General features: G+C 40.7%; 1 protein-coding gene across 2 annotated transcripts; it reads right to left on the reverse strand.

The window, feature by feature from the left end:
* Positions 1-10: 10 nt before the first annotated feature.
* On the reverse strand, positions 11-18,840 carry FBXL3 (F-box and leucine rich repeat protein 3). Of its 2 annotated transcripts, XM_039714571.1 has the most exons (5): positions 18,620-18,839; positions 13,100-13,463; positions 10,757-10,879; positions 7,488-7,659; positions 11-2,447 (listed from the first exon to the last, which is right to left on the reverse strand). In XM_039714571.1, the coding sequence occupies exons 2-5, from the start codon at positions 13,460-13,462 to the stop codon at positions 1,804-1,806; spliced, it is 1,302 nt and encodes a 433-aa protein (XP_039570505.1). In that variant the 5' UTR covers position 13,463; positions 18,620-18,839; the 3' UTR covers positions 11-1,803. The 2 variants fall into 2 exon arrangements, with proteins under 2 accessions (XP_039570505.1, XP_039570506.1); XM_039714572.1 differs by lacking the exon at positions 10,757-10,879 and having other exon boundaries at positions 18,620-18,840.

The following is an 18,840-nucleotide window of genomic DNA, read 5'->3' on the forward strand; positions in this document are numbered from 1 at the left end:
GACACAGAGCTTTTTTACTTTTACAGACTAAATATATTGACACCTTTTGTACAAATAAAAGCAAATTATAGTATTACATTAATTTAACAAATTCTAATACAAAAACCGCATATTTCATAAAATGCAATTTTTAAATCAAAGCTCTACAGAAACATACAACTCCCGTAATAAAGATGTCCAGTCCGCTGAGCACTCTTTGCTCAAAATATAGTTATGAACTTAAATACACTGATAAGTGTATTACACTAAATTATACATTCGGATAAACATGACTGAAATCAGAGATGAAGGAAACCTACTTACTACCAGAAGGAGCTGTACAGCTCAAGTGAGAAGCAGCCACCAGCTAAGCTCAACCCAGCCCGCGGGGGCAGCTCTGCCTTGCTGAGGGCTGACCACATCTCTCAAACATGCAGCTGTCTGGGCAACACTTCAGTGTTACCATCAGCAACCTCAAAGAGAAAATAACTGTTGGCAGTAAGAAATGAAGTCACAAGCCACATCCAGATCACACGCAGTGTCTTGCCTACACCATTTACAAACTAAAAACTTTCTTTAATAAAACTGATTTATCAAGTGTTCAAAACAAATTTTTGCCTATTGCTCTACTTCACCAAGTCTACTCCTTTTGAATTGTTAAATATTATGAAATGACAGAACTAGCTGAATTAAAGGTATACAAAAATTATCATCTATCAAACATCCACTTTATACATAAACATTTCTGAAACAGATTTACAGTATACAGTTAGTTTATACAGCTTAAGCAACTGTTCCAATGTCATTTCTGTCAAACTGAAAGCAGCCAAAAGGTCTAAGGTTTTGTGAAAAAGTTCTTGGTCAACATTCAAATTCTACCTTTCTCACCTCACACTGCTCACACCCACGTCATCAGAATAACATTGCTGGGTTCATTTCACAAACCATACATTATTCCATCTCGCCGTATGCTGCCAAACCGGTTAATGTGCAAGAATAGCTCATTAACTCCAGTGTGGTTTTAAATACAATGTATCTACATTTTCCCCCAGAATGCTTTCGCTTCCTGAGCTAGACATAAAATACCTTAAAACAGGTTTAGATGCAGATCTGAGACCTCATAAGCAAACTACATTAGAATGCATAGAGCGTGGAAAAAACCCCACACTGCTTTTGGTAGCTCGCACTACTGGTTGTTAGCGCTCTAAATACAGTTTAGATGGAACTAATAATCTGTTGAATAAGGTGGTAAACTCAATACTTTAGTTGTCTAAACTTATTATTGTATATTGCTCTTGCCTTTATGACTTAACAGAATATGTGTATTTCACAGGCTACTAAACACTCCTCATAATCATCATCTTGTCATCGAGGTGACTGGATTTAAAATGCTACAGCCTGCAACAAAAGCATGCAATTTTGGTGGGGTTTCGCTTGGCTTTTTAAGATCAAATATGATTTTGTCCAATACTACTAATCTAAATCAAAGAGAAACACCATATTAAAACTGGTATTTTGCAAGTGCATTTCAATATTTTAAATAATTTTTATTTCCAAAAATATCTGAGGTCACCTTTAATGACAAAGACTAAATATAAAACAAAAACCTCAATTTGTTTGGATGAAAATAGGTTTTGGAGCTGTGAACTCTTTTAGTTCTCAAATTCCAAAACAATTTTTGAAAGAAAAATTAATTTTCTAATCAAACCATTAATTAACTTGCAATAAAATCTATATTATGAAATAAGCTTATACAGGAAATTGCAATACAGTAAGCTTGGGTTTAAGGTGCTACTCCATTCACCCTGGAGTCTTTTAAGGACTTTACCAAGTGGGCATCATGTCTGGGAACCAGACTCTACCAAGATGCTTTGAAACCTCCCAATGAATCTGCTCTAAGCTGTATTTCTGATCAGGAATCAAAACTTCCTCCATAATAGAGAGCTGAGAGAGGCGACCGCCACACATCTTCACGAACTCCACAAAGGCACTGCAAGAGACTTCACATTCTCCGAGGCCCACGGCCGACAGGTACTTGCACCGCTCCGCGATGCAGATCAGCTCCTCGTCCAGCGGCCGCAATCCATTGGCACACACCACCAGTTCAACCAGCCGCGGGCACGTCATCCCCACGCGGCCCAGCACGTCCTTGCTGACTGACCTTCCGAAGTACAGGTGAGTGACGGGTATCTCGTAACGAAAGAACGGGTCAAACTCCTCCTCGTACAAGAAAAAGTACATGACTAAATTTACTTTAGGAGAATGCTTGATGAAAGCGTCCCAGCTGCTCTTCTGAAGGGTGTGGAACTGAGTCTGTCCGGGATTTTCACTGACCACGTCAATGCGCAAGTGTTCCAACCTGACGTGTTTCTCCGAAGACAGAGCGAGCAGCAGCTCATCGCTCAGCAGGTGGTAGTTCAGCGCCAGCTCACGCAAGCCATGGCACTGGTCAGCCACACAGAGGATACCTGTGAGAAGACAACACGATGCAAGGGGTTACACAGATAAGGACAGAGCATAAAACAGGAGGGAATTGTTTATGTGCATCAGGAGGGAGCTATGGGCACCTATTTCAAACGTGCAACCAAGACCTTAAATCAAAACCAAATCAAACCGGACAATCGGAACATTAATCTTTTTCACAAGCAGCATCTTGTGACATCTCTGTACCTACATGTGAGACAGACAGACACAATGTGACTACATCTCTGTTTTGCTGGGAATCATAAAGAAGTGAACAAACACATAAGCAGAAGTGACAAATATATAAATAGCATATTCTGACTGTTCTGCCCTGTTGTAAGACCACATATACTCAGCCTCATTTTTATACAAGGTGCTTACTCATAACAAAATATTTCCTTAGACAGCTCTGGAAGAACTGCTGAGTCCTCTGTGGCTGACAAAGCAACTGTGAATGAAATTTGTCATCTGAAGAAGGCAAATGTAAAACAAAAGTAAAATGAATGTTAGATTTTAATTCAATAGAGAGGCTGCTGCTGTCAGTATTTGTTTTTTCTAGGAAAGTATAAACACTTAAATTTGGAAAAGCTACAGCAAAAAAGAGACAAAATAGAAATTTGGAGCAGCAATTTCTAAAACAGCAATTTTCAGATTCTCTCTAATTCAATATAATCTGCAGCTCAAAGACAAAAATATTAAAAAGAGAATCCAGGTCAGTCTAAGGTTTCCACTCACACTATTTGTAGATACAAGCGATGGTATTATACTGGTAACAGTACTGAAAAAAATAAAAAGCACTAAGAACAGCATTCAGTCCTCTGCATTTCATGTGACCCAGAAAACTGCATGAAATGTAGGATACGGCCTTTCCATTAAGAGAAGGGATGAGAACATAGCATTTAACGTGGAACTGAAAAACCTGAGCTCAATACACTGTCGTTCTGAAGCAACAGGAAGAAATTCAGAAAACAGCAGTTATTTTAAAGTGCAGCTATTAAATTTAAGAGAAGCCTATACTGAGCATAGAAACACTTTCTTAAAAAGAAAAATCACAGCAAAAACATTGCATGAATCAGAAGGGTCACTATGATCACTCTCTAAGGAAACTCAGACATGCGGCTTCAGAATACCTAGGTCTGTTGAGATAAGAAAGTATTTTAGGCACTTTCAAGATCCATATACATTTTCTCACCTAAACAAAGCTTGTTGTCCTGGCTGCCATCCTTCCATAAATTTTTGTTAACTTTAGGGGTACATTATGGACCAGTGCAGTGCAAAAAGGGAAGAGCTGGGGTACAACTTACTGTGATTTTTATGGGTCTAGAACTGGATATGCATGGTCTGTGAATGCAATTATGCATCCTACATAAAGAGCTGACAATGTATACAGTGTGGACAGCTACTAGAGTGCCTGCCTGGAGCCCATGTACTTCACAGAACACCCCTAGGCACTGCCTACACCTTTGTGTCACTGAGAGGTAAACAGCTCCGATCTCACTGCAGAGTTGCATTAAAAAAATCCCTGACCCATCATGTCCCTGATGAAGGCACACCTGACACCTGCTCTGCTTCCCAGCTCCCACCCCAAGAGAAGCAGCCCTCCTATCCCATGCCACAGCACAAATACCACCTTTACAGGAACACTTTCCATTCCCTCTGTTCCAACAGTTAGTATTTCAGAGCAGGAACATCAAACTGAAGTAACTTTAGATAAGCTCACAAAGATTAGACATACATCACTGCCTTTGTTTCTCCAGCCCAAACTCAAACGTGCCCCTTTTATCTTCATACAGTAACTTAGAAAAATTCACTGTTTGATATCAATCTTTTTCCTTTATCCCTGCAGTAGTGGAGTCTCTTGCTCTACTTTTAGTACTCTTTTCTGTCCTTCACTAAAAATTTCTTGAGAACTGACCTAGTAATGAACATTCCTGCCTCCTCCAATCTGAAGACATTTTAATTGCATCTATAAGTAATTAGTTTTGCAAATCACAGCCCTTTTGGTTCAATAAAGTTTTTCTACATTTATGCAGCCTGCTAATTATAATATCCCCATTACAAAAAAAATCCAGGTCACATTTTCCTTCAAGAGTCTCATTTTTGCAGCCTGCCTGCTCTTGAAGCCAACTATCCACATACCAGCTTCTTTCTTTGTTCCACTTGGTGGAACACCAAGGCGCCTCCCTGGACACCAGGTGCCCACCCAAGCTGTGCATCACTCCCTTCCCCAGCTGGGCAGGGGAGAGAGAATACTGTTAAAAACTCAAGAGTGAAGATAAGGGTGACAGGGAGAGATCACTCACCAATTACCATCATGGGCAAGACAGACTCAACTTGGGGAAATCAATATATTATCAATTGAATCAGATTAGGGTAATGAGAAATAAAACAGAATCTTAACACATCTTCCTCTCACTCCTTTGTTCTTCCCAGGCTTAACTTCCCATGACGTTCTCTACCTCCTTCCCTCCCAGCAGCACACGGGTACAGGGGATGAGGGCTGCAGTCAGTTCCTCAGACATTGTCTCTGCTACTCCTTCCTCCTCAGGGGCAGACCACCCCTCACTCGCTTTCCCGGCTCTATCATGGAGTCCCTCACATGGGAGCAGTCCCCCACTGCGGGGGCCTGCTCAGACTGCAGTTCTTCACAAACTGCTCCAGCACGGGTCCCTTCCATAGCATGCAGTCCTTCAGGAACAGAGTCCAGTGTTCCACACAGGGTCAATTCCTGTAGCACGCAGTCCTTCAGGAACAGAGTCCAGTGTTCCACACAGGGTCAATTCTTGCCATCAAATCTGCTCCAGCATGGGCTTCTCTCTCAACAAGTGCTTCTAATTGACTCTTCCAGCATGGGCTTCCCACAGGGTCACAGCCTCCTTCCAGCATCCACCTCTTCCAACATAAGGTCCTCCATGGGCTGCAGGTGGACTGCCATCAAATCTGCTCCAGCATGGGCTCCTCTCTCAACAAGTGCTTCTAATTGACTCTTCCAGCATGGGCTTCCCACAGGGTCACAGCCTCCTTCCAGCATCCACCTCTTCCAACATAAGGTCCTCCATGGGCTGCAGGTGGACCTCTGCTCCAGAATAGATCTCCATGGGCTGCAGGGGCACAGCTGCCTCACCATGCTTGCACCACGGGCTGCAGGGGAATCTCAGTTCCAGCACCTGGATCAGCTCCTGCCCCTCCTTCACTGACCTTGATGTCTGCAGAGCTGTTTCTCTCGTGTGTTCTCACTCCTGCCTCCAGCTGCAATTGCTCTCCTGCAATACCTTCTCCCCCTTCTTGAACAGGTTGTCCCAGAGGTGCTACCATTGTCACCAATGGGCTTGGCCTTGGCTCTGCTGGACATGGGGAAGCTTCTGGCAGTTTTCACAGAAACTACTCCGGTAGCCCCCTCACTGCCCCACAAAACAAGTGCCATGCAAACACAATGCATTCACTTTTTTCTCCATCTCAAGGCACACCCATATCTGAATTAAGCAATTAAACTCTCCTGCTGTTTGCTCAGCACTCCCTGCTTTTGTTACTAAGGCATCTTACTCCAATCTATTCATCCTCCATGAAGGACATGTGCTCCTTTAACAGGCACGACCATTTCTTACCCATTGTTCCTTCAAATTACAACCATGCAAGACACATCAACCAGAACACACCCATGTCTCCTCCCAAATTATCGAGTGTATGATGTTCCAATGAAGCCTTCTAGCAAGGATTATCCACAAACCAGCAAAGTCTGCTAGAGCTGACAGGTTACTCTTCGATCCAAGTCCAAGGAAATTACTCTCTCTGCCTAGCTACAAATTACTGCTGAAGCATTTTCCTCCTGACAGACAGGTTACGGCTCTTTCACTTCTCAGACACAAAGGTTCTCAAAAAGCAATTTTAGGCTGGAAAAGCCAGTCCCTCAAGCCAATTTATACAACCCCCATCTGCAACTAGAAAGCTTTGGAGGAGGCAACATTGCAGTTAATTCCATGAACACTTTGCTGGACCAGGCTACTGCAAAACACCAGTCCTGCACTTTCAGCACTTCTTGATACAAAACCAAACATGAGGCTCTGTCTGAGAGATACACTCACAAAAGTTATTAAGTTTGTTCTGTTTGTTATCACAACAATAACACGCCCTCTGCAACACTACTGCTTTTCCGTTTCCCCTTGTAGGAATCCTGCTGGTGAATTTGACAGATAATAAATGTAGCATTTACAGGTGCCATGTATTTGCATGGAGAAAGTTACAGCGTTATGGTTTCTGTGGTTTCTACTCATCCTCAGAAGAGGAATCATACTAAGTTGCTAGCATTTCATTTACAATTCCTCTTCCCTTTCTCAGTGGAAAACTGTATGTGTTAAGCGATGGTCTGTGAATAAATCTTACACTTGCTGTAAGTTGTGTAAGTCTACCACAAATGTTAATTCTGTGAACTTCAACAATCTTCAGTGATTTTGTTCCGGTAGGAGCTGGCTTCATTCTTGTTACAGACACAGTTAAGAGTGTTAGAGAAGTACATTTGGTGACTGTAAAAGCTTTGCACAGCTCAGTCTCATCTCCCCTTTTTGATGCTGTCTGCAGTTTTTCTCCAGCAATGACTTTCTTTCAGAATTACTAAACCAGCATCTTCCTAATCCATGGCATTGCAACAGTCAAAACCCACACATAACAAAGTATGGAAAATAAACTTGTATTCCAAAAAAGCTTCATTACATTGGAATACTTTGTCATTGCACAAATAGAGCACAATCAATTTGATATGTTCTCATTAAGTTCCACGTGAGGTTAACTATCTACCCACAACAGACATGCACTATTTTACCATTAGCCCAGCAGCCACTGTGAAGTGGCAGGACAGACGGACTGACCTCCAGCTGAAAGTACTTTATTCAGGGACAGTTACTGGTAGTACCATACTCATCTTCCCTCTTACCCCACCCCTATGTTATCAGAGGTGAACTGGTTTCAGACAGAATTTAATAGATGCATTAAAAAATCCCAACCAACCAAAAAACCCCCAACAGGCTAACCCCAAAGCCACAGCAGCTTACCAGCTGGAGAAACATGAGGACAGCTGCTCATTTTCAACAGTTTGAGTGTGTCGCTGTTGTTAGCCACGAGAACCTTGAGAGATGGATCATCTACAGGTGTGTCATCAATCTTAAGTGAAGAGAGGGATTTGGAGTTCACAAACACCACTGTCAGTGCAGAAATAAAGTGAGACTGAAAAAAAAGAAAGCTTAAATGAAAGAGTGGTATGTGAAGTAAAAATCTCAATGGTTTCACACTGTGCACACAGCAGTCCTAGTTTTTACTTCTTGACAGTATTTGTTGAAAAAGCATTATTTTGATATTGCATAATTAAAAAATGATACTAAAATACTGACATTTAGTTCTCTACTTCCTTAGTAGAGGAAGTATAATAATTTTTTGCTATCTGCTTATTAATTGGGCAAATCAGAATGTGTAACATTAGATGTTAATCAAGAACCCGACCCTGGGCAATCCACTGCACAAATTTAAATCTACAGAAAACCAGAAGCAAAGGGAAAGCCTAGAAGCTCTCATTTTGAGGATTTTTTTTTTAATGTCCCTTCCACAGATGAGGCAAGTCACACTCTAAAAGAAGCATCTTCTGGAAGAGGAATTCCCTCATGGCAAGTTGTGCTGCACTGGTGAGATGCAAACACAGTCAGGAGTGTTTGTATCCAAAGCCAAATGACTGTACTGCCTGCCTACCACCCACATAGGAGTATTTAGGGTTTGGATGGATTTCTTGGAAAGCTAACTGGAGTGGTCCAAACAGAGCCAAGGAGCAGGAAAACTATTAATTACTGAATAAACAGCATGGATAAGGTAGGACAGGTGCTCAGCATTTTTGCATAACCACTGAAACTTATCATTAAAGACAGAGCCCTGGGAACCTGAACTTGAGAAACACAGACTAAGGAGCAGATACAGCAGTGATTGTAAAAAGCACTGGTGGTATGAAGTGAATAGTTAGTTCATCTTCATTATTTCTTATCAGACTGACCAAATAGAAGACTTTAAAAAAGTATTTTCTCCATGCACTACATTAAGCATCTTTAAAAAACTGAGCTGCTACTTGGATTTCAAGCCTGTTTCACTCTGAGCCACAGGCACATATCCTGAATACAGTTATATGAGAGAAGGCCTGGTAACAATATTTGTTCCTTCTTAGGTGATATATTTGTGATTTTTGATAAAACTGCCACACAATGAGAGATGTAGAGTAGAACTTACTGCTTTCACGTTTACACAAACTTTTAAAGTCACTTCATGCAAATGGAAACAGGAGGTTCAACTCAGAATCTTTACACACTTTGGCTTTAGGGACCACTCCAACTATCCTGACAGTATGCTGCTTCTATATGCTATGTACAGAAGAAAAGACACTATAATATTATTTCAACTTTGTATTATGGGTGTTTTAGTAGTCGTTTTATTCTGTGTATTTAGAAAAAGAAGGCTATTAAATAGAAAGGCAAAGAAAGTTAACCACACTATTAAAAAAAGGTAACTTGAACCTTCTAGTTTGAAGAGCTAACAGGAAACAGGCACTATCCCAACATGTAAAAGCTGGTCTTTTCAGTATTGCCACATTGGTGGTATGATTCTTTAAAAGATTCTATTCACCTGGAATGTACTTAGTGAAAAGACAGGCAACACAACTCTGAGTTACAGATATTTGCCACATGTCAGGTCACTTGACAAGAAGAAAGCACTAATGAAGATAATGCCAAGTAGTTCAGACTTCCTATACAGTCTTGATAAAAATAAAAACTCCCACCACACCAAAAAAAATCCAGAACCACAGCAAAGTATTAACCATTTTCGAAATTAATTCATTTTTGTCTGCTTTTCATCTAATAGAGCTGTCACTAACAGCTTCCCACAAGAACTCAATCATGGCCAAATTAAATTCTTTAGTTTCACTTAGTTGTCCCTTATGCAAATGACAAAACTATTGAAGTTGTTAGCACCAAAAGGCTAATTATCCTTAGAGCTGATTTTGAATCTGTTTTTTTGAAGGCCAAATGTGAAATTACTGAGAACAAAAAAAGGAACCTTGTGCTTTATAAGCTTATTTTGAATCTATTTTTTTGAAGCCAAATGTGAAATTACTGAGAACAAAAAAAGGAACCTTGTGCTTTATAAGCCTGGAAGCTGAATAAGAACATAGCACGAACAATTACAAGTAATTACTCAACAAGCTGAACATGACCCTAATATATCCCTCCAGAGAAAGCTAAGAGACGTAAAGCAGCATTCAGAGTAATGAAGAAAACAGTAAGAAAGAGCTGAAAGGACAAAGTATTTTTAATACACTGTGGATTGTTTCCACTACATTCAGGTTTTCTTATCACCATACCTCAAAGAACATCTGAAAAGGAAAAAAAATCAGAGTAAAACTAGTTAAATATCTGAAAAGCCTCTTTGAAAATTATGGATTAAAAATACATATTCAAGAGAGCTACATGATGTGGCAGTGACCACTGCAAGGATAATAACTGATAACCCTTCTGTAGCCAACCTTACCTGCAGCCTACTTCCTTTCCTGAGGCTGTCTCTAGTTCTTCCTTCTCCTTACTGCCATCACCAGCCATGACATCACTGGGATCTAGCTAATAATCTGTTTGCATCTGGCCCCTCATAACCACTCCCCTGCTCCTCAGCAACAGCACACTTCCACCTCACTAACAGGAATGCTTCTCTAAAAGCATATGTAAGAGATTTGTCATCCAGATTTAATACTTTCTAACAAGATCTGACTTTTGGTAAACATGCAAGGCAAAAATCTTGACTGAAAATTTCAGAAATACAGTGCACTTCACCAAGTATGCTAATGCCTGACTGCCTGACATGAAGCCCTGCAAATCATGATCCTATTTCTTTCTGAAGAGATTGTGTAAGCCCTATGGCAAGTCCACATTGATAAAACTCTACCACTCATTTGATTGTAACTGTCTCCTAACAAACCCCACAACACAGTGACACAGACCTGAACTGTCTAGCCTCTTAACTTGCACCATGCTGCTCAGCACTACATTGAGGTCAACAGACAGGACTTGAAAGAACAAGGTCAGGTCTACGCTCTCATACGATTCAGAGACTGAATGGAATTTCATATATCCATCACTGCACATATCAGCTCCTCCCTTTATTTGAGCCCAGACCACTATTAAACTTTTCTTTATCCAAGATTCATATTCCTACAATAGAACTTTTCACAAAGTTACAGAAGTACTGTATGAAACACTGCAATACTTTGCAATAGAAAATATATATAATAAAATACCTTTGGTAAATCCATGAAGCTTGGCCGGGCAGTTGAAATTAGCCCAAGTGTTTTCAGAGAGCAATTCACAAGCTGTGATAAAATATCACAAGCTGCTTCTGCAGATTCCTTGCTACTGTCCACCTTAAAACAAAATGAATTTGGTGTTCAGAATGCACTGCAAATACACTCTTTGTTTTTCACTTTACCTTCCGAAATGGGATACAAAAATAAACAAACCTGGATTGCGAATCCATCAATGTTTATTCCCCAAAAACGTATGAATCAAAAATCCAAGACTATTTGCTATAAATGTACTACTCTTCTTAACACTTTGGTAAAATATAGCATGGTGAGGGGTCAACTAAACAAACAGTTTGTTCGAAGATACTTATTCCACATCAAATAACAAGAAGCTGAGGGTCCAGAGTCTATTCCACTTTGTCTTCACATTCCTCCTTACTAAAATGCAAGAATTCTATAAATCCTTTACTATGTGCAAAAGCCACTTCTTTTTACAGTGGCCCAGTTCATAAAATTGAGCTGCTGGAGAGTTAAGTGCATTATCATATGAACCTGAATGACTGGCCCTTCACTGTTAAAACCACAACACATGCAATGGATACTCTGAAAAAACCAACCAAACACACCAACACAAACCCCAAACCTTCATTAGTCAGCTTGCTGCCCAAACAAATCACTTAAGAGTGTCTCCAGGGCACTTCCCCTGACTCTCAGATGTGCTTTCTGAATAACCCCTTACGTACAGCAGCCATGACAGCTTTGCAAACCAGCAGAACAGTATAAAGCTTCATCACAGGATCAAATTTAACTCCACTGTAAGCCCTGCTACCCTGGCAGCAATAGATTAAGTCAAATGAACGTTCATTTTCTGCTCAAACACAAGCTGAAAAACCTTGATTTTCAACAATCTCATCCTTCTTTGCCTACAGAAAACAGCCCTCTGGTTTTCAGCCTTTACAGAGGACCCGTGAGTGTTACACCCACTTCCTTGTGTACTCTGCAGCACTGAGGACAACTGAAGTGACACACGAAAGAATTGATGGAACACCCTATGAGCAAAGGGCACCCGAAATCCTTTGGGTGTAAAGCAACACAGACAGGAGATAAGACACTGGGAGGTTACTCTACTACAGCCCTAGGTTTTCTTTATTTGGATGCTGATAAAAGCCCTGCAAACCACGTGGTAACAGTTTGTATCTGGTACTGCAAGCAAGCAGTAGCAATACATGTGATCAGGCAGAGGTGACTCAACTCCTCACACGCTGATGATTCCAGCATTAGAACTGCCTGATCTCAGAAACAAGTATGCTGAGCTTCTGCAGAACACATTTCCTTTCCAAATTTCTCACACAGCTGATGCATATGCAGCCATGAGAGTCACAGCACCTTTCCAAAACCCACTGGTATGTAAGCCCACATTAAAGGTTTTCATGTGCTGAAAATAATTCCATAATGTGAACAGAACCAATTCTCATCAAATGGTATTTCTCAGCCAGGCACAATCAGTACATGCACCATCCTCTGCAAACTGCATTCACAGCACCCTTCCAAAACACACTGGTATGTAAGCCCACATTAAAGTTTTCATGTGCTGAAAATAATTCCATAATGTGAACAGAACCAATTCTCATCAAATGGTATTTCTCAGCCAGGCACAATCAGTACATGCACCATCCTCTGCAAACTGCACGTACTTTTTCAGAATCCTGAAAAACAGTTGTACAGAGTACAGACAATCCCATACAATTTAAGATTAAAACTGCTAATTGATGACTAGCAGTACTGAAGTCACTCTCCGTGCATCAGATGTTTTCTAACCAAGAATATTAGAGCCAAGTATCTACAGCATGTGAAATGGGGAAATGCTCAACTTAGGCATCCTGACTGAACTTAATTCTGAGGCAGTAACCCACACATGTAGCTGTATCAGAACTATTTCTGTCCACCTCATGAAGCAGAATTTTAAGTAGCTAAACTGCTACAAAAAACCCTCAAAAAACCAAAAAAGCCAAAACTAACCAAAAAGTCCACAAAAAACCTCAACAAACAAACCAGCAAAGGACCCACAAAAAAACCCTAAAAACCTCAAACAAACCACAACACCAGCCAAAAAAAATCTCATCTAACAGAAATAAGACAATGAAAAGGTGTGTTCAGTACTATTATTCCAAGTTTTAGAACTGAAAATATACCCAAACAAATTAATTGGGAGGTAATCTCCATTGAGAGAATCCATTTCTTCCATAGATTAAGCCTGAAAACAAGGCCACCTACCACAGTGACAGCTGCCCTATTCCTTTTAGAATAAGTCACTTTTAAAAAGCCTACGAAATACACTACCTTGAAGCTAACATACTGCAGGTGATTGGAATGCCTCTTTATTATCTGCTTGATTAGCTCGGGGTGTGTAGTCCTCAGGTTCGATGTGGCTGGTTGATTCAGCTCAAACTCAAAGCACCTCCAGAGATCAGGCATATGAAACACCTGGTTCCAGCTCCTGCAGACCTGGGATGCATGAGCACGATCCAGAAGTGGCAAGTACTGGAACACCTGCAGGATAATGTCTTGGAGCAGGTTTGCCCAGTCAGGACTCTGCACAACTGTGGTTTTCTTCTCTACAATCTTGTGTCTCTTGGACTCCTTCTCAGTTGTGTCATCAGATGAACTGCTGTTGGCCTCATTAGTTTTCCTTCCTCGTTTCATTCTATAAAAGTAAAAAAAAATAATTATTATTTATTTTTAAATGTAAATGAGCTGTGAACAATACTAACAGAAAACTGTGGAGATGAAAAAGGGTATTATATGCAACAACACCTTGGCAGGGTTTTTTTTCCTGCCATATATAAAGGAAAAAAAAAATCCAAGTAACAAACCAAAATGGCAGTCCAGAAATAACATTATCATCTAAACTGATATCTTTACTATTACTTCTTTAATCATTAACAGTGCCAACCCATTTATAACAGTCACTCTCCTTTCAGTGTTTCATTTGTGTGTTTGAGAACACTTTGAACCTAATTTGTTTTACTGTGCTGTTGATTATTACTCTACTGTTCTACTAATGGAATGATAATCTTCAAAACAATTTTTTGAACACTGACATAAATATTTCTGGCCCAGTACTATTTATTAGGAACAACACTTGAAACTGTGGAGATAAAAATCAAGGAAGTAAATAATTACTGTATGCCTGCTTGCAAGCACTGCATATCGCAGATGTTGTATCAGACCAAATAATTTTTTTCTCAGAGAGGAAGAATATTTTCTTCTTAAATTTATTCAAAATACATTAATAGGCATCTGTTTTAAATCGGTAGCCTTGAAAATATATTTCATCAAGTCCATTGGTGTGTTTTCATTTTTCTAGCTAATAAATAGGCATTACAGAAGATTTCCAGTAACAGCTTTAATAGGCATCTGTTTTAAATCGGTATCCTTGAAAATATATTTCATCAAGTCCATTGGTGTGTTTTCATTTTTCTAGCTAATAAATAGGCATTACAGAAGATTTCCAGTAACAGTCTGGAAGTTTCAACCCACAAAAAAAATACAGAGAAGGGCCAGAAAAAATTCTTCAAAATTGTATTAAATTCAGCAAGCCTGTGGCAAAACGTTGTAGCATATCTTTTTCCATAATTATGTCACGTAAACAACTTCTACCTTTTATATTACATTTTTATTACTTTATTGGAGAGAAACAAACCCTTACCACTACATATAGCTGAAATACATCCAGGGCTCAGAAATTCAGCAAGCCTGTGGCAAAAAGTTGTAGCATATCTTTTTCCATAATTACGTCACTTAAACAACTTCTACCTTTTATATTACATTATTGGAGAGAAACAAACCCTTACCACTACATATAGCTGAAATACATCCAGGGCTCACTGGGTTTTAATCCAAACATTTTCTTTGGTACATGCCATCTTACTACTGAACTTGGCATCTGATCATTTATTTTTAAAAGCCTCAGTGTGATGCACATCATGTCCTAAAGGGCTCTGCTACCTCATGCTCAACTGCAATGTGCTCAGTTCCAGAGAATCCAGGGGCAGGGTGAGTCTGGCACATAAAGCACCCCCAGCTTCTCTGATTTCTAGAAGATAGACAAGGACTTCATACACAGCGAAATCATCCTGGTTTGACATTCAAGTACAATTACATGTCTAGGATTATCATATGCCCAGATCCCTCCTAGGATCGGAAAAGTTACGTTTCCCTGCTATGTACTGCGACCAAGACTGGAAGTACTTCCTAAAACAAAATGCCAGCTAAAAATGATACTGTTCATAATCCAATGCATCACAGATTATTTTCTCAAAGCCAGCACCTCCCTACCTATCTTTAAAAGGCTTTAATCCTAGCTACTCACATGACAGAAGCAAGCTATCACTGCAAGATAGACAAGGACTTCATACACAGTGAATCATCCTGGTTTAACACTCAAGTACCAATTACATGTCTAGGATTATCATATGCCCAGATCCCTCCTGGGATCTGAAAAGTTACGTTTCCCTGCTATGTACTGTGACCAAGTCTGGAAGTACTTCCTAAAACAAAATGACAGCTAAAAATGATACTGATCATAATCCAGTGCATCACAGATTATTTTCTCAAAGCCAGCACCTCCCTACCTATCTTTAAAAGGCTTTAATCCTAGCTACTCACATGACAGAAGCAAGCTATCACTTAAGGTCTAAAGCCACTCACAAGATGATGCAGACAAACCTGAACATACGGTCACGAAAGACTGATGAAGAAAATTTGTCTTGACTTTTTTCAGCTCCTATTTTTACTCCCAGCACACTTGGAAACAAGCAGAGGATGAAAACAGTACTGGGCAAAAATCTCTACTTGCTTCCTGAGAACTGTTTTCCGTGATAGAGTTCCTGTCTATGGGACTATGCAGAGCACAATTCCTGTGCTGGAACAAGCTTTCTGCCAGAGACTGAGCTCTGTGGCTGAGCCACTTCATCAGTGAAGAAAAGCAAGGAAACTGAACAGTGACTCAGAACCATCTGCAACTAAGAAAAATATAAAGGAATTGGATTTTGCAACCATGAAAATGGAATTCAACTTGAAATTAATCAAGATTTAATTGGCAAATCCACTGCAAGCCTGTCATGTTTCTGTTAGAGATAATAACTCAGCATAGTGCAAGAACAATATTTATAATAAGCGAGTCTGAAATGCAGCATTAGTTTAAGCTTTAGGCTAAACAGATATTCCAAACAACTAGGTTATAATGAGCATTCACCACAGGCAAGCTATTAACTTGCCAAATTCAGGCTTGCCTGTTTGATGTCCAAGTCTTTCCAAAGCAATCTGTAAAAAGCTACAGAAGGTACTGTTAGACTGGGCTCTCCAAGTCCTCCTTTGCAGAGATCCTGTCTTGTCTTTTGCTAGCAAGGCAGTAAATCTGCATAAATGTTCCAGTTAGGTGGGCTACTTTTACCATGGCATTAAGGTAGGGTTTGGGATTTTTTCCCCTCTTTTTTGTCTCCATTTCAGACCAGGAGAGAGCTACCACTGACAGAACTGTATTCATTTTTCTTCTGGAGAAAAGGCCTCTGGGATGTGTTGACAGGAGCAGACCAGGTCATCGACAGCTCTCAGTGCACACCTTGGAGCTAACTGGGATGAGCTCTATGTAGCTAGTATGTGCTGGTTACAGACCAAAACCCACTCATGGAAGTTGTGGGACACTGTCCCACATTTTTGTAAAAAGCCAACTTAAGAAAAGACAACACAGCCATCACTTAGAGGTATACTGATGCTTTCTTCTTCCAAGAAAACAAGTTACATGTTCTAAATGCCATGACTTAAAGCAAGGGATGGGGAAAAAACACACCCTTCCAGACAACTCTTTTTGTTACTAACACCTTGTAATTAAAGACGTCAAGATTTTTGAAACCTTTCAAAAGTATTTCCTTGGCAAACTTTTTCCAAACGTTGTTTTTTTTCCAAAGGAATAAAAGTGCCTAAGCTCAAGATTAAAAAAATATTATTTTAAGAACTGTGTAACTGTCTTGTCATCTAATTTTTGACCAATTTGCTAATCTAATTTTTGGGTTCTCATTTTAGAACTTAAAGTATCAGAATAGTCTGGTTGTTTTTTTTTTTTAAATGTAACTGCTTTCAACCTCTTCACATGCCAACAATAAAACAAATACGAAATTTAAAGAATGCATATTTGCCTGCATCAGTTTACAGAGCTATTTTAAAATACATTTACTTTTAAAAGGTCACTTAAGAGAGTTAAAGTATTTCCTTGGCAAATTTTTTCCAAATGTTGGTTTTTTTCCAAAGGAAAAAAAGTGCCTAAGTTCAAGACTAAAAAATATTATTTTAAGAACTGTGTAACTGTCTTGTCATCTAATTTTTGACCAATGTGCTAATCTAATGTTTGGGTTCTCATTTCAGAACTTAAAGCATCAGAATAGTTTGGTGGTTTTTTTTTAAATGTAACTGCTTTCAACCTCTTCACATGCCAACAATAATTGCTAATCTAATTTTTGGGTTCTCATTTTAGAACTTAAAGTATCAGAATAGTCTGGTTGTTTTTTTTTTTTAAATGTAACTGCTTTCAACCTCTTCACATGCCAACAATAAAACAAATACGAAATTTAAAGAATGCATATTTGCCTGCATCAGTTTACAGAGCTATTTTAAAATACATTTACTTTTAAAAGGCCACTTAAGAGAGTAAACCTTTCTGAACATTTAACATAAGAACAAGGCAATGCAATTAGAAGTTCAATTCGCTTTGCTTTATGTATCCAGTAATTTAAAGATCTGACCACTTGAAACCCAAGAACAACTTTTCAACAAGGAAGACGTGGATGAAAAATTCCATACTAGCAAATTACTGCATGAGTAAATCCTACTTTTCAAGGAATGATTGCTTATCACTTCTTAGAAACGCATGAACCATCAATCTTGCTTTTAACTCTCTCTGGCACACTCAGGACACACACATATCACTGTTTTTCAAACTGCTGCTGCAACCAACTTTGCTTTAGAAGCTAAGATCTTGCCAGAAAGGCAAATAAACCCCCAAAAAACAAACCAACAAAAACACCCAACTCTGTGGGGGCAGAGAGATGGGTGAAAGCCGGGTGCCTGCCTGACTCCTTAAGATTTTCCAAGTAAATTTCTCCACCTATCACACGGACTTGTTTCTGAACTCCGCACCTGGGCGCAACCCACGCTATCTTGTTTGCAATAGTCATGTCCAACCCTAATCACACAGCTCGGTCACCGAGCAGGAGGAGGAGCAAAGCACGTGCTTAACATTGTTTTTATTGCCGAGTAAGGTGCAGCCAGAGCACAACGGCAGTTAAAAAAAAAAAAGAAAAAATAAAAAGCAACAAAAAAACCCCACAACCAAAACCAAACCAAACAAACTGTGCAGAGCTGTTTGCACCCGACTGATAACGCTTTCCCAAGAGCCTGTCCAACAGAGCTCGCTGTGCCTCACCCCCGCTGTTCCAGGAACACCAGGAATGCGCTGAGGGGAGCACGGGCTGGAAGAGGGGGCGACCCGGGCACGAACCCAAGGCCTCCCTGCCGCAAACAACCCGCTCCGCTGGACACAACGGGGTTTTCACGACTGATTGCCGCTGTCACGGGAAAGCCGCGAGGCAGCGACCCCCAGACACGGCAGAGCAGGATTTAAGGATCGCTCGCTACTCCCGGAGAAGGCTCCCCTCAGGGTCGGCTCCTTCCGGCCCAGCCCCGGCGCGGAGCTCCGACAGCCCGGCAGGCCCCGAGCTCCGCCGGCCCCGCGGCTCGGAGCCCGCTCCTGGGGCCTGGCACCCTGCGGACGGAGCCGCCGCCCGCCCCTTCCCGCCCCATCACCTGGCGGCTCCCTGCTGCGCTTCGCATTAACCGGGGCTCGGGCCGCGCTGGCGCCTCCGCTCCGGCCACATCAGCTCTCTCCGCCAAAGCCGACCCCAGCGCCGCCTCCGCCGCCCGACCGTCCGCTCCGTCCCGTCCCGCCCGCGTCGCCGCTCCGCTCCGTCCCTGGCTCGCTCTCTGTTTACTTCCAGCGGCGGAAGCGACGCGAACCAGCCAAAATG

Source organism: Passer montanus, unplaced genomic scaffold (genome assembly GCF_014805655.1).
Source record: "Passer montanus isolate IOZ18808 unplaced genomic scaffold, ASM1480565v1 scaffold30, whole genome shotgun sequence".
NCBI lineage: Eukaryota > Metazoa > Chordata > Aves > Passeriformes > Passeridae > Passer > Passer montanus.